Source organism: Pundamilia nyererei, unplaced genomic scaffold, assembly GCF_000239375.1.
Source record: "Pundamilia nyererei isolate P.nyererei 1_Seehausen unplaced genomic scaffold, PunNye1.0 scaffold00276, whole genome shotgun sequence".
NCBI lineage: Eukaryota > Metazoa > Chordata > Actinopteri > Cichliformes > Cichlidae > Pundamilia > Pundamilia nyererei.
Genome location: NW_005187677.1, coordinates 237,744 through 252,133, shown reverse-complemented (window position 1 = coordinate 252,133; position 14,390 = coordinate 237,744). Strand labels below are relative to the sequence as shown.

The window sequence follows — 14,390 nt, the reverse complement described above, 5'->3', positions numbered from 1 at the left end:
AAAATACATATTTTATAGTCTAAAATCCTTTTGGGGGTAATTAAAAGAAAGACAATTATAAGTTGCTAGAGCTCAATGTAAAATGGAAAAAGGATAAAATCAAGAAATCTGACAATAAAAGTCATTTTCTTCTAGTCACTTTGATTAGCTAATTTATCTTTTCTCTATATATTTTGTAATTATATTTAATAATTATAAATAGTTTTGGTGTCTTTGTGATCCTCAGATGTCTTCAGCAGCTTTGTGCATTTGGGAAATGATAGAAACTGAAGATTACATTATTAAAAGTTTTGAAATTCATTAAAAGTTTTGAAATAATGCGAATAAAGCGATAAAAACAGAAAGAACAAAATTGCTTGTCAACCCACTAAAATAGCAGGAAATGCTTAGTTCAGTTTTCCCTTCTTTTCGTCAGATTTCTAACCTCAGTCAGGTGTTAGACACTGTGAACGGTGTTGCCCGATGTCCCTACGACCCGCGTCACAACTCCACTGCCATGATCACAGAAAAGGGCGAGCTGTATGCTGCCACAGTGATTGATTTCTCTGGACGTGACCCAGTGATCTACAGGAGCCTGGGCAACATGCCGCCCCTGCGCACCGCCCAGTACAACTCTAAATGGCTCAACGGTTAACAAAGCACCACAAAGTTTGTCCTTTTCATCACTCTTTCGTTGATCCATCACGCTGACCTGTGTCTCTGCCTCTTCTATTCTTCTAGAGCCTCATTTTGTGTCTGTTTATGAGATTGGTCGTTTTGCGTACTTCTTCCTGAGGGAAACTGCGGTGGAAAATGACTGTGGGAAAATGGTGTTCTCTCGAGTGGCTCGGGTCTGTAAGAATGATATGGGTGGACGCTTTCTATTGGAGGACACCTGGACCACCTTCATGAAGGCTCGCCTCAACTGCTCACGCTCAGGAGAAATCCCCTTTTACTACAACGAGCTCCAGAGCACCTTCTACTTACCTGAGCAAGATCTGATTTATGGCATTTTTACCACTAATGTGTGAGTTCTGTTTGTTAATAATGTCATTTCATAGACTTTATGTCACAGTCTGGCGAGGGCAGACTGTATGAATTGACGAGAAGGACCCAAAATGCAGACTCCAAGGAACAGGGAACAACACTTGAATGTTAACAAAAAGCAAGCCGTTTAATATGGCTGGTAAGAAAGGAACAAACAAAGGGCAAGGCAGACTGAAGTAAAACTAACATTACCCTAAACTGGGAGAACTAAACAAACAACAAGAAAAACCTAGACATGAAACTTGGAAACATGGCGTGGCCAACAGACGACCTGACAAAGAATGACCAGAACACACCGACTAAATACACACAGGAGGATAATGAGGGAAATGGAAACACATAGAGAAACAGCTGACACACATGAACATAACGACGTCACAAGAGGAGAGTAAAACTAAAAACATTGAACATAGGAACACCGGACCCCTTCAAAATAAAACAGGAAACATAATGCAGACATGACAATATGAGACTCACAGACATGAAACACATGAAGGGCAAGGGAGACTTCACAGGGGTTGAAAACACAAGGGGGAACTGATAAGCAAATGAACATAGGAAACCTAATGAGCTTAAACATATAAACATCAAAATGAACTAAAACTCAAAACACTGGGTCACTGGGTCATAGAGTATATCCTCCTGAGAACCAGTCTGTTCATTTATGTCCTCTTTAATGGATGTTTGTTTTTGGTCAATATATTTTGACTTATTTGAGCTACCCTAATAAGTCCTGTTGTTTTCAAAAGTGTGTTTGGGTGGCCTCTTTCAGCTCCAAATAGGCAGGACATCACAAAAAAGTTACAATGAAAGAAACTTTCCTCGGTTCTCAGGAGGATATGAAAGAAAGATGCACTCACTGTAGCCTCACCAACAAATTTTGTGTTTTTGCTGTTACCAGCTTGCTTAATGTGGCTAAATATAGACACAAGGATGGAGTGCTAAGCTAGCTATTGAAAGCTAGCTAGGTTAGCAAATTGTGTTCCACTGACACACATGCTGCCACACTGACACACTGTCAGTGTCTGTATATAAGCATGTGTTTTGCTATGTTCAATTTTAAACTTGCATTTATTTAATATAAATTAACACTGTCGCTAATAGACCTTTTGCAACAGTAGTCATTAGCCAATTTGTCCTAAATACAATCAATAATGCATAGAATTGACTCAAAAGAGTTAGACAGCCTGTTAGTACAATGAACTACCCAGAAGGCAATACTGTCTGTCACATAATTTCACAAAATTGGTGGAAAATATGGGCATGAATTAGCTGAGGTGAGACTATAGCTAGCAGCTACAGTTGTCTGTGCACCTACAGGTCACTCCAGGTCTACACAACCTTAATTACACATAGCTTTAAAGCATTTGTTCCTGGACAGCTGCCATGTACTTTGTCATTGTCTATAAAAACCAAGACAAGTTATTATACTGTGCTAGAAATGTGATTTTTTCTTCTTTAAAGTCGTAAATGTTAACACATTGGCCATTAAAGGAACATTTTGGCATTTGTACATTGCCTTATTTAAAGCCAAGTAAAAAACACTTGGTTTGGTAAGTTACAGTGATATTGTGTACATTAGTCTTTTTCTGGCTAATATACCTAGACAGCATTTTGAGGCTTTTTAATAAAACTTTGACCAAAAGTACTAACTATTAATCTCTCTTATCATGTTTGTATGAAAGGTAATTTATTTTGGCAAATGTGTCCTCTCCCATATCAGCTGTGCCTTTGGGGCTTGCTTTAAGACTACACACCTTTACACTAATGTTTATTCCATAGAGTAGTTTCAACTGAGGCAACTAAAAGGTTATGTTTGTTTTTTACTGTTATATATTTAACAATTCAAGAAATATGTGCTTTTCTGTAGAGATGTGCTCAAGAATGTTTGCTTTCCTTCACATTCATTAGCTAAGACCTGAGCATTGTAATTTCCTGTGCTTCTCTAGAAACAGCATATCAGCTTCTGCTGTCTGTGCTTTTAATCTGAGCGCCATCACCCAAGCCTTCAATGGACCATTTCGATACCAGGAGAACCCGCGCACTGCTTGGCTGGCCACTCCAAACCCTATACCCAACTTTCAGGTAACTCATTTCAAAACTTGGACAATGACAAAGAATTCAGACTTCTTTATACATATGTATTTTTCTCTGAGAACATGAGGTTGGTGAGGACACTAAAGCAAACAGCTTTATCTTGCCACAGTTGCCCAGCAATTCCACGAAGGCTTGTAAAGAAATTTTCAAAAGACTGACATCCACTTCATCACTCTGTGCTGATTGCAGATATCTAAATGCAGTGCAGCAGAGAAGTTTTGCTCAGCTCCAACAAATACATGTCCCCAAAATAAATGCTTGGCAAATTTCCCAATGCATCTGCAAAGTGCTATTCAGTTTGAGCTACAGGGAAACTGTAGTCACATTTCCTGTTGTATAATATCTGTATATAAGCTTGTGTTTTGCTATGTGCAATTTTAACCTTGCATTTATTTAATATAAATTAACATTGTCGCTAACAGTCCTTTAGCAACAGTAATGATCTTGCCTGAAATTTTGTCCTTAAATATAAAACAAAAAAAGCTTAACAATTTTTTCATGAAGCATTTGTTGCCTGTAAGATTGCCATTAAGCTAGCATGCACAAAACTATTTACATGCCTAACGATAATAAGATATCCATCATCGGACTTTACCCTTTTTCTTTTTTTTTTACTGTGGACACTGTAAAAACCAGGAACTTTTCTGTCATTTAATTGTTTATAACTTCATTACTTTGGTGTAGCATGCATAGCTGCAGGGGAGGTCTTTATCAGTTGAAAAAGATATAAAACTTGTGAAAATACAGTTAAAAGTACCAAATATCTCTCCTCCACATTTTCTAGCGCCTTCCAGTGGGCCAAATTTTAATCTTTACTGGGCCAGTAAAGATTAAGGCCTTATGTTTAACACCCCTGCCTTATGTGGAGGTGCAGTGCACAAACACTGAATGAAGAGCAGCATCAGAAGAAAATGGGCTTTTGAGGTGGAGAATCTTAAGAGACGTGTGTTTAAATGCATGTTTCAGCTAGACGAAGAACTAGGAGACTGCATAATTGGCCAGTATATTACAAATAAGACTTTTCTGGATTATGAATTATGCAGACTGTCCATAATAACACAGTATAAGAAGTCTAAGGAGCTTGGAAAGAAAAGCGTCTGGACTTCAAGTTGCTTGAAGACGTTTCACCTCTCATCCGAGAAGCTTCTTCAGTTCTAGGGTCAAATGGTGGAGAGTCCCAGATTAAACCCTGTGGGAGTTTCCCCCCAAGAGGGACAAAAGGACCCCCTAATGATCCTCTACCTAATCACGTGAGCCAAGGTGTGAAAACGGGCTTCTTTCCAAGCTCCTTAGACTACGATGACCTGGAGGACTAAGAACCTTCACAGACACAATATGAGAAGCTTCCCTTTCACTAAACGCCCTTCTGCTGCCTCCTTCTTGACTGCTCAGTGTGGCACGTTAGAGGAGGGCGCCAATGGGGGAAACCTGACAGAGCGCAGCCTCCAGGACGCCCAGCGGCTCTTCCTCATGAACGACGTGGTCCAGCCAGTAACCGTCAACCCCCTGCTCACCCAGGACAACCTACGTTTCTCTAAGCTGGTGGTGGATATCGTGCAGGGCCGACACTCTCTCTACCACGTCATGTACATCGGCACGGGTGAGACATGTTCTAATTAAAAATTAGAAAATAATCACTCGAACCGTTTTTTTATCTGCTATCCTGGAGCTTGCTCTTATTACTATTATCTTAAAAGAATATGGCACCATTCTGAAGGCTCTCTCCACAACCAATAAAAGCCTGCATGACTGCTACCTGGAGGAGCTCAGGATCCTGCCCGAAGGGAAAGTGGGGCCAATAAAGAGTCTGCAAATTCTCCACAATGACAGATCACTGTTTGTGGGCCTCAATGACAGATTGGTGAAGATCCCATTAGAGCGCTGCTCCAGCTACCCAACTGAACGGTTTGGTCCAAGATTTTCTAAAATGCTTTTAGTCTTTATACCAAATAGAAACAAATATACCTACAGATTAATGAACATAAGAACCATAAATATGACCGAGTATAAATATTTAGCATAAGAAAAATGAAAAATTGTAGCCTTTAGTCTGTGTGAGCCTGCTCATATATTGATTTTCTGGTGCTGGTGATGAGTGGGCAAATCTACTAAGAAACACACGCGGGTGTCCAAGTCTTAAGGGCCTGCGAACAAATGCTGACAAAGATGATTCTGTTAAGAGCCCTATTTATCTTCCCTACAAAGAGACACATTTTGGACTGTCAGGGTACAGTTCTGCAAGACTCAGAGCAGACATATCAAGCAGGCTTTTATGAATTTTGTTGACAATGAGTACACTGCTGGAATAGTTGACAGCTTTCTCACTCAAAACACAACAGGAGATCTTTTATGAGCAGAAACACAACAATCAGTAGATTGTCCGACTTTGTGTCAGCTTAAAAATCTGCAAACTGCTAAAGAAAGGCATCTACAGACACTGATAGTCTATCTAAATACCTGTTAGCTCCTGCATGGAGGCCCGGGACCCTTACTGTGGCTGGGATCATAAACAGAAGCGGTGCACCACCATCGAGGAGAGCTCCAACATGAACCAGTGGACGCAGAACATCACTGAATGCCCTGTAAGACACTGGGTTTGTCTGTTGTATAGATCTTTCCTGTCTCACTTCTAATAAGAATTTCATCACAAGTTCCCTGTTTGATAACAAAAACTCATTATCACTAGCCTAATATAGCATGCTAATTATCATATGTGATTCTCTAATCCTCTCTGGAGGTGAGGAACCTGACTCAGGATGGTGGTTTTGGTCCGTGGAAGCCTTGGCAGCCTTGTAACCACGATGATGGTGATGGCTCCATCAGCAGCTGTTTGTGTCGGTCGCGCTTTTGCAATGGACCGGTGGCCAGATGTGGAGGGATTGAATGCAAGGGCCCGACGATCCAGGTGGCAAACTGCTCCAGGTATATTTCTTTTCATGCAGACATCCATTATTCCCATACTAATCCTTTGAAATCAATCTTTGAAAAAAATGCACTGTTATGTAAGTAAATCTAAAAATAGTCCTTTATGTTCAACTATATTCTAACAACTAATACACTCATAAAAGGAGACAGTTTGCTTAAAAAACACATTCGTTTTAAAACATCAGGCTCAGTCACATCCATTCTTACGTTCTCTTTCTCAGGAATGGCGGCTGGACTCCCTGGTCATCGTGGGGCCAGTGTAGCAGCAGCTGCGGCATTGGGTTTGAGGTGAGGCAGCGCTCCTGCAATAACCCCGCACCTCGCCACGGCGGTAGAGTCTGTGTCGGCCAGGGACGGGAGGAGAGGTGAGGAGGTTACTTCAGAATTTAGCAATCAGGCCCGATTACTGCATTACAAAGCTCTGTGTGTGAGTGAGTGTGCATTCCTCTTTGTATTTTCAGGCTGTGCAATGAGAAAAAGCCATGCCCACTTCCCATAGTGTGGACTGCGTGGGGACCCTGGGCTCACTGCAGTGCTGACTGTGGTGGGGGGGTCCACTCCAGGACGAGAAGCTGTGAGAACGGAAACAGCTGTCCTGGATGTGCTACGGTATTTTTGCTCTATATGTGAAGAGAAGAGAGTAGGCAAAATAATATCCAAGTTGATTTGCAGACATGAGTGACCTACTTGTCTGTTTTTATTACACAACAAGATAAAGGACGTTTGTTTTCCCCACAAGTACCTCAGATTGTACAGCAGGTACACACAGTCCCCGCTCTTTCTGCTCAGTCTCAGTCTACTAGACTTGGGGGAAAACATCTGTCTATCTGTCCACATCATAGGCCACTTTATTAGGTATACATTTGAACTCTGAAGCCCTGCCATTTTTTGGAAACACTTGGGAAATCTGAGCCAACCCAGTCTATCTGCTCTGCTATTCTATTTCTAGAAAACTTCTACATTTTTTTTCATTTTGTATTGTCAGAATTATTTATTTATACTTACTAACAATACTTATACTTACTTTTTTGAGGGCAAAAAAAAAGTCAAAGTTAGCTGTTGTAGAGAAAAACTTTCCGAGCACTACCCAATTAAAGGGCTGGAAGTCCTTCTGCATTAAACTTTAATGTCTGTACCTGGGGAAAACTCACATCTAAAAAGGGTTTTGTTCTTCATTGCATTCAATAAAGCTCAAGTTTATGTCCTATTAAATACAGTAAGTTGCTGCATGATTGAGCCCTCTCCCAGGAAAACTGTAATGTTTGTGTTGTTTGGCAGGATATAATAAGGCAGCAGGCTCTCTCTGCAATCAATTGGGAGATGTAGCTGTGATAGGATAGACAGCAGTAGCTGTAGCCTGCTGGGATTTGCCTTTTCATTAGCTCTAAAGTTGATGAGCTGTTTCCATCCTGTTCTGCAGGAGTACAAAGCCTGTAACCTGGAGGCTTGCCCTGAAGTTCGTCGTAACACCCCCTGGACCCAGTGGATGCCCGTCAATGTAAGCCAAGACGGGTCACGGCAGGAGCAGAGATTCAGGTACACATGCCGGGCACTTCTGCCGGACCCCCAGCAGCTCCAGCTGGGCAGGAAGAAGGTGGAGACCCGTTTCTGCCCCAACGACGGGTCTGGAGCTTGCCAGACTGACTGTGAGTACTGGAAATAAGCTGGGAGATGTGGAAAAGCGAGTTTAACAACTTAGGGAAACTAGAAATGTTGCCATATTTTCTGTTTGTAAGTCACAGCAGATGTGCTTGATTGTAAATGTGCAAACACAGCTGTTGCTGTGATTACCTGCTAGAATGCAGGTGTACCTGGATTCCACAGGGAGGGTAAGCGGGGGTAAATTTTTTAAGGTTTGAATCATTTTTGTGAAGTTTTTCGACTCCATACAGCAGTCGTACACACGCTATCTGCCTAGAGCTGTATCTGTCTGAGCTTTTATCAGCACTGCTGGTGGCATATCTCCCAGTATGCCACGCTAAACACAGCTGGTTTCCTGTCTGTGGACATCAGTCAGCAGATTGATTAAACATCATTGAACTGTTGTGGGGAAGCAGATGTCCTCTTCCTTCATCCCTCAGAGTCATCTAAGCTTTTGTTTTTTTTCTCTTCTCTCTCATAGAATCTGGATTGTATCACCCTTTGGGTATTTACTCCAAAATAAGTAAAGCTGAGGAAGTGGGAAATGTCATTGTTTTTCGTAGCTTGTGTGACTGCTCTCAAGTTGTCATCCTCAGAAAAGAAAATCTTAATGAAATGTTTCTGGTGGCCTCATTTAAAAGCCTCAGGAAGCGCTTCTGATTCATATGTAAATAATTTGCAATTGTGGGTATACCAACTGTATGTGTGTGTCAGCGTACAGGGAAATCTAGCTCATTTTGTGCCTGCATTGTACCTCGCTAATTGTTGTTTCATAACAGGCTGGCTGCTGAGCTTAGCAATAAAACCATACAATAGCGTGTCTCCGATTTGAATTCAGAGAAAATTTCTGACTCGTTCAGCAGATTGTGGCAGATGTTGTGATCGACTTGTATATTTTTTTAGTGTAATTTGTTTCCCTTGTTTGGATTCTAAGATAGAGAACAAAATGTGTTTTATATTTGTTGCCAGCTTTGGTTGAAGACTTAATGAAGACAAGTGTCCGAACTTCATCCCAGCCACAAGGTGCCCGATGGGGATCCTGGGAAACGTGGTCCAGCTGTTCCCAGCAGTGCTCCAGAGGCTTCCGAACTCGGAAACGCAGCTGCTTGACGATAGAAGGGAGGATCAACCCCAGCGCCTGTGTGGGATCGCCGGTGGAGTATCAGGACTGCAACACTCAACCGTGTCCAGGTAACAGAGAGCTTCTAGTGCACTGTACCTCACAGACTGTATATAAATGGTGGACACAACCACAGTGACATTACCAGCTGGACACTGAGGTCCCATTAAGCATTAAGCCTAGAGCTGATGTTGATTGGGTGGTGGATCTGACTGCAGAACTGTGGTCACTGCATGCTCACGTGTTAGCGGCTAACAATCATTAGGTACCCACATCCTAAAGCATGCATACATTGATTTCCTGTCTGTCTTTATTCTAGTGGGGACGATCGTTTACAAGATGAATGTATGTTGTATGTCTCATTTATTGTTGTGTTTCATTAAATAATCAATCATTAAATCATTAATTAATTCAGTATATAAATAATTGAATATTCATTCATTTAATTGAATTTAATAATTCTTTTTTTCCAATTTTAATTTATTAATGGCACATTTGATTTATTATTTAATGATATATTTATTTAATTCGTTTTGGTACTCATGGCCCTCCGCAATAGACCTCTGCACAGTTAGACTTTTTGCTACTATATGAATCTCCCCCTGGTGGCCAGTGGAAAAAAATGCCAATTAAAAACACTTGTGCACTGAGGTCACAGCTACATGAAACTGTTATATACCATCATTAGCTTGCATTACATTGTGTTACATTATTATGGGGTTTTCTTCTAAATCTAGTGAATGGAGCCTGGTCTTGCTGGTCTGCCTGGTCCCAGTGCACGTCCAGCTGTGGAGGCGGGCACTACCAGAGGACTCGGACATGCAGCAGCCCACCCCCTGCCAACGGAGGAGATATCTGCATAGGCCTGCATACTGAAGAGGCCCTTTGTAATATACACGCCTGTGAGGGTATGAAGGGATATGTGAAGCCGCACTATGGAAGGTTTCAGACAAACCAAAGATGTGTAATGGTCACAGATGGATCAGTTGAACATATTACATCACTAGCAGATTTTGTCTGTGTCTAGGTTTGAAGACAAAAGCTTTCTAACTGAAGTGAAGATGAGTAAATTATGGTACAGATATTATCAGCAGTTATAATATGAATTTCTGTGTCTTAGGGGGGGATTCACTACAAAGGACTGCAGTTAATCTGATTTGAACATCAATGTTGTGAAGTTAAAGATAAAAGTCAGCTTATAACTTTCTTACAAACAACCCCTTTATCCAAATTTCTAAATTTTTAAAAATTCATTGCAATTATTACACCATTAAAAATACTCTCTAGATTCTCTCAGTCTATCTAGATTAAATAACTGCTTCTTCTTTGGCCACTGATGGGAAATCTCCCCCACACGGGCCAATCAATATTTGTGATGAGAAGGAAAACAATGTGGCCGTTGGAGCCTCTCCCAGCATGCGTCGTCTGAAGGTCGGAGAAGGAACGGAAAAACAGTTAATGAAATAGCTCCAAATTTCCCTATCGACGTGAATTTGGATGCGAGCAGCTTCTTGTATATCTTTATTCCCTTGGACTTTGAAAAGAAGAAAAAAAATGCAGAGACACGGGAGGCAAATCGGTGTAATCAACTCCTCGTCCATTTTAGGCTTTTGTTCGCGAAACAAAGCGATCCCGGGAGGCACACAAGGTTGCTGACTGATGATGATGACCATTGCACTGATGCACTGTGGCCAGAACTCGTCAGGCTGCACTCTTGGTGACTTACCACACAGTTCCTCTCCTTGCAGAGGAGGTTGAGTTTGTTGGTGATTGGAAAAATGCTCATTTATTTTCCCATTTCTCATTTGGACGTTTGTCGTTTTCCCTGATTCCTGTGTTTGCAGGTTGGGGTGAATGGACAGAGTGGGGGGACTGTGACGACGAGGGCCTGCAGCATCGCACCCGCCGCTGCGATGAGAACCAAGAGGCTGAGGTCAGTCTCTGCCAGGGCAACGTCACCCAGTCTAGGCCGTGCCAGCCTCACGAGGTGCCGGGTAAGCGCATGATCGCACATGTAAACAGGACCGCTGCAGACTGTTGCAGATATAAGCTGGAAAAATTAACTTGAATGAAAAGTTTAATCAGGCACGCTAAATGCTGACTTGTTCACTCTGCATTTGGAGAAAATTAAAAAGATGAATTAGCGGAGATGTCAGCAGCGTGCCTACCTCGAGAACAGGGAAGGCTTTGTGAGAAATTAACTACTTTTGTCTTGTTTGATCTCTCGGAGCTGCTGTGATTTTCTTTTTTCTTCTTCTCTACATTGATGGCTTTTTTTTTTTCATTTCTCTTTCTCTGCAGTCATTTTGCCCGGTCAGGAGGACCAGAGCTGTGGAAGTGAGTGAAAACAACTGATGTCTTTCTGTTCACTCTCCCCCAAATAATTACACATTGTTCCCAGCTTACACACATACACACCTCCTGCGCTCTTCAATTCCCAGCATGAAATATCTGCAGGGTTTCCTGCTTTTCTTCCAGCGTTGCATCCAAACCAAATCAGTATCTCCTCGGTTTAATTGGAGGATGTAGCAACAACTAGCCATTCTTGTAAAAGTTATTGGCTTTCTTCTTCTCCTGATGTGTACCACACAGTTGGTACCATATTGACTTTTGTTTGTGACTTCGGCCCCGCGTGGCACGGGATTGGCCGAAAATGTGGAATCGATATTGGTCCCATTCAGGTAGTGACATCAACTTTCAGTTGCTTTTAGTTCCTCGCTTTCTTTCCCTTCTAACAAAAGCTCACATTTTTTACACCACCTTCTAGACAGACTATTTCCTATTACAGTGAAAATTTTACCTCAAAAGTGTTGCAAATGCATACGACATGACCCACGAGCACGAGAAATTTCACACTGCCAGCTCTTCACAGATCCACAAATATAAGCTGCGTTCAAGTGGAAGTGGAAAACTAGTCACAAACTTCTCACTGGTTTAACAATGGCTCTGTTTCTGTGCTCTTCCTTCCCCACCTCCCTGTGTACAGCCTTTACCTTGTTCCAGCTGGCAGCTGTGGGCTTAGCCAGTTTCTTTGCAGCAGCCCTCCTGTCAGCTCTGGCCTTCACATACTGTCACCACCTGAACCGACCATCGGCAGAGTCAGCGGTAATCCACCCGAGCACACCAAACCACCTCACTTACAACAAGCAGGGCAACGCCACGCCAAAGAATGAGAAGTACATCCCCATGGAGTTCAAGGTGGGCCTGTAATTACTTTAAATACATTTCTAAATGGTTTATAGACTCTAAAGGTTTTTAAGTGAGGATTTTTATAAAACACGGTTTGCCATTTTGTAGATGCTGAACAAGAACAACATTCATGTCAACGATGAGACATGCAACCATTTCCCCTCTCCGGTGCCCTCAGGCAATATGTTTGCCACCACCTACTACCCTTCCAGTTTGAGCAAGTACGACTTCCATCCAGACTCGCCCTGCAGGACCTACATGCACAGCTGAGAGGAGGCCGGGCTTCAGCCAACAAACTCATCCACCACAATGTGCTCATCATTCAGAAATCAGAGCAAAGTCTTAAATAGTCTTAAGGTAAACACCAAAATGATTTCTATTAGAGTTATTCATGAAATACCCAAATATTTGGCCATGCAAGTCATTTTGGTTTTGGACTATTTCTTTGCTTTAAAGCAGTTCCAGCTGTGTGTCACAACTCAATATCATTTTTGACCACAGCGCTGAGATTATAAAGATTTCGAGTATAAATCACTCAGATGTAATATTCCTGTTTAAAAAATCTGACCCGTCTGCGCACCATCTCCCTGCACGATTTGTCATTTTACCCTAACAAGAATAAATGTCTGCCAGCCCAAAAACCCCGCAGTCAGTCAACGTGGACTGTGTGGTGCTGTAACTAGGGAAGATTGAATTTATTAATCCCAGATTTGGGGACTAATAATCTTCAAAATAAGGTCAATTGTGTAAATATAAAGGAAGAAGCAAAACAAAGGTGATCCCAAATTACAGTTCACATATAAAGAAGCGCTACTGAGAGCACATCGTGAGTGTCTTTTTAGTTTTCCGCATCTGTAGGAAGTTCTTTAAATTCTTATATTTTGACGGTACTTTCAGTATCCCACAAAAGCCGGCAGCCTTTTCGTTTCCTCCCTTTCTTCACCATGTAGCTGCCTGTTTTCTTAGAGCCAGAATGAGAGGTGACTGGTTTACTGATTGCAGAGACTATGAGCCAGTAACCAAGAACGAGCTGTGGGTGGTCCGATCGATCCGGCCCTTGTTTCAGATGTTGTGCGTGCATCTGTTCGTGAGCCACAGTGCATCAACTTTTACCTCCCAGAGGAGGACTTGTTTTGTTTTGTTTTTTAAGGCTCGTTTGTTCTCTGATGAAACCACCATCTACAGGGATCCCCCCCGTCTACTCACTTCACCCTCCCTGAAGTGCCCTGGTCATGCTCAGGGTGCCAGAAAGCAGAACCCAAACCTCCAGGGCTTGAACTCCGCTGACATTGTGTGTAACTGGATCCACTGGACTCTTTTGCAAAGACTGATTTCCATGATAAAAAAACAGATCCATGAAATGATGGGTATTAAGGAACATCTCCACTCTGAATAAAGCTAAGAAATTAACAGACTCGCAGCTTATTCGCTTTAATTTTCATACTTAGCTGGCAAAACGATGGACAGCAATCCTGAAGAGGACATTTTTGACACGCTTGACTTCGTACTGTACATTGGTAAAAAAAAGAAAAGAAGAAAATGCATGTTTGCCAACTTTTCTATCAGCAGAATGAACAAATTATTTTAGGGGTGTTCACAGATTCATGCTGATTCAGCTATGGAAAAATATGGGGGCGTACCGCCCCGATTTTACAAGGCTACTGTTCAAAAATCACCAAAAACAATACAGCTGTTCATGTATATTTCAACAGAATGTGAATAATTCATTATCAGTGTTCGACTTTTCAAATGAATATTAATTTCATGCAACAAAATGTAACTTTTTTGTGATTAACTTGCTTATGGTGGCTACAATTTTTGTTTTTATTTAATAGCACATACTGAAGTGACTGGGAAACAACTGCTGCCCCCAAAAAATACAAAAATGTTTTGGTTTATGTTTTGGTTCTGCACAAATTTAAAGTGTAAAACTTTAAGATGATAAAATGTGCTTAAACGTTGGTGTTTTCCATTGAGGAAGACAACGTAGAAAATAACTGTTTTCTCCCTGCACGTCTCTTAATTCAAAATTGATCAAATTTTGAAGCTGCTGAAGTTCAAACTGAGCAACAGAATGATGAAGAACGATGAAGACAACAGTAACTCAAACCAAGTACGCAGATGAGCATAGGCTACAGCAGCAGAATACCACACTGGATGTCAGTCCTGTCAGCTAAGAACAGAAAACTGAGGCTACAATTAACACAAGCTCACCAAAATTGGGTAATAGATGGGAAAAATGTTGCCTGATCTGACAAATCTCAATTTGTATTGTAACATTCAGACGGCAGGGTCAGAATTTACCTTTAATCAAACCTCAGCAGGTAGCAGAATTGTGTGGGGAACATTTTTTTAATATAGTCTTTTGCTTAAACTCCGCCTGAGTAATGTT

The 14,390-nt window shown here is 41.6% G+C and overlaps 1 protein-coding gene across 2 annotated transcripts in view; it reads left to right on the top strand.

The window, feature by feature from the left end:
- The window catches only part of LOC102207004 (semaphorin-5B-like), a 43,157-nt gene extending 28,986 nt beyond the window's left edge, over positions 1-14,171 (top strand). Inside the window, exons 8-23 of one of the 2 annotated variants that reach the window (XM_005750504.1) lie at positions 416-629; positions 721-1,006; positions 2,976-3,111; positions 4,516-4,723; positions 4,821-5,028; positions 5,588-5,705; positions 5,861-6,045; positions 6,270-6,413; positions 6,510-6,657; positions 7,469-7,694; positions 8,659-8,880; positions 9,547-9,711; positions 10,654-10,803; positions 11,111-11,146; positions 11,796-12,007; positions 12,107-14,171. In XM_005750504.1, coding sequence (XP_005750561.1) covers positions 416-629; positions 721-1,006; positions 2,976-3,111; positions 4,516-4,723; positions 4,821-5,028; positions 5,588-5,705; positions 5,861-6,045; positions 6,270-6,413; positions 6,510-6,657; positions 7,469-7,694; positions 8,659-8,880; positions 9,547-9,711; positions 10,654-10,803; positions 11,111-11,146; positions 11,796-12,007; positions 12,107-12,268 — 2,820 coding nt within the window. In that variant the 3' untranslated portion in view covers positions 12,269-14,171. Of the gene's footprint in view, positions 1-415; positions 630-720; positions 1,007-2,975; positions 3,112-4,515; positions 4,724-4,820; positions 5,029-5,587; positions 5,706-5,860; positions 6,046-6,269; positions 6,414-6,509; positions 6,658-7,468; positions 7,695-8,658; positions 8,881-9,546; positions 9,718-10,653; positions 10,804-11,110; positions 11,147-11,795; positions 12,008-12,106 lie in introns of both variants that reach the window. The other variant, XM_005750503.1, reaches the window with a different exon arrangement.
- Positions 14,172-14,390: the final 219 nt, after the last annotated feature.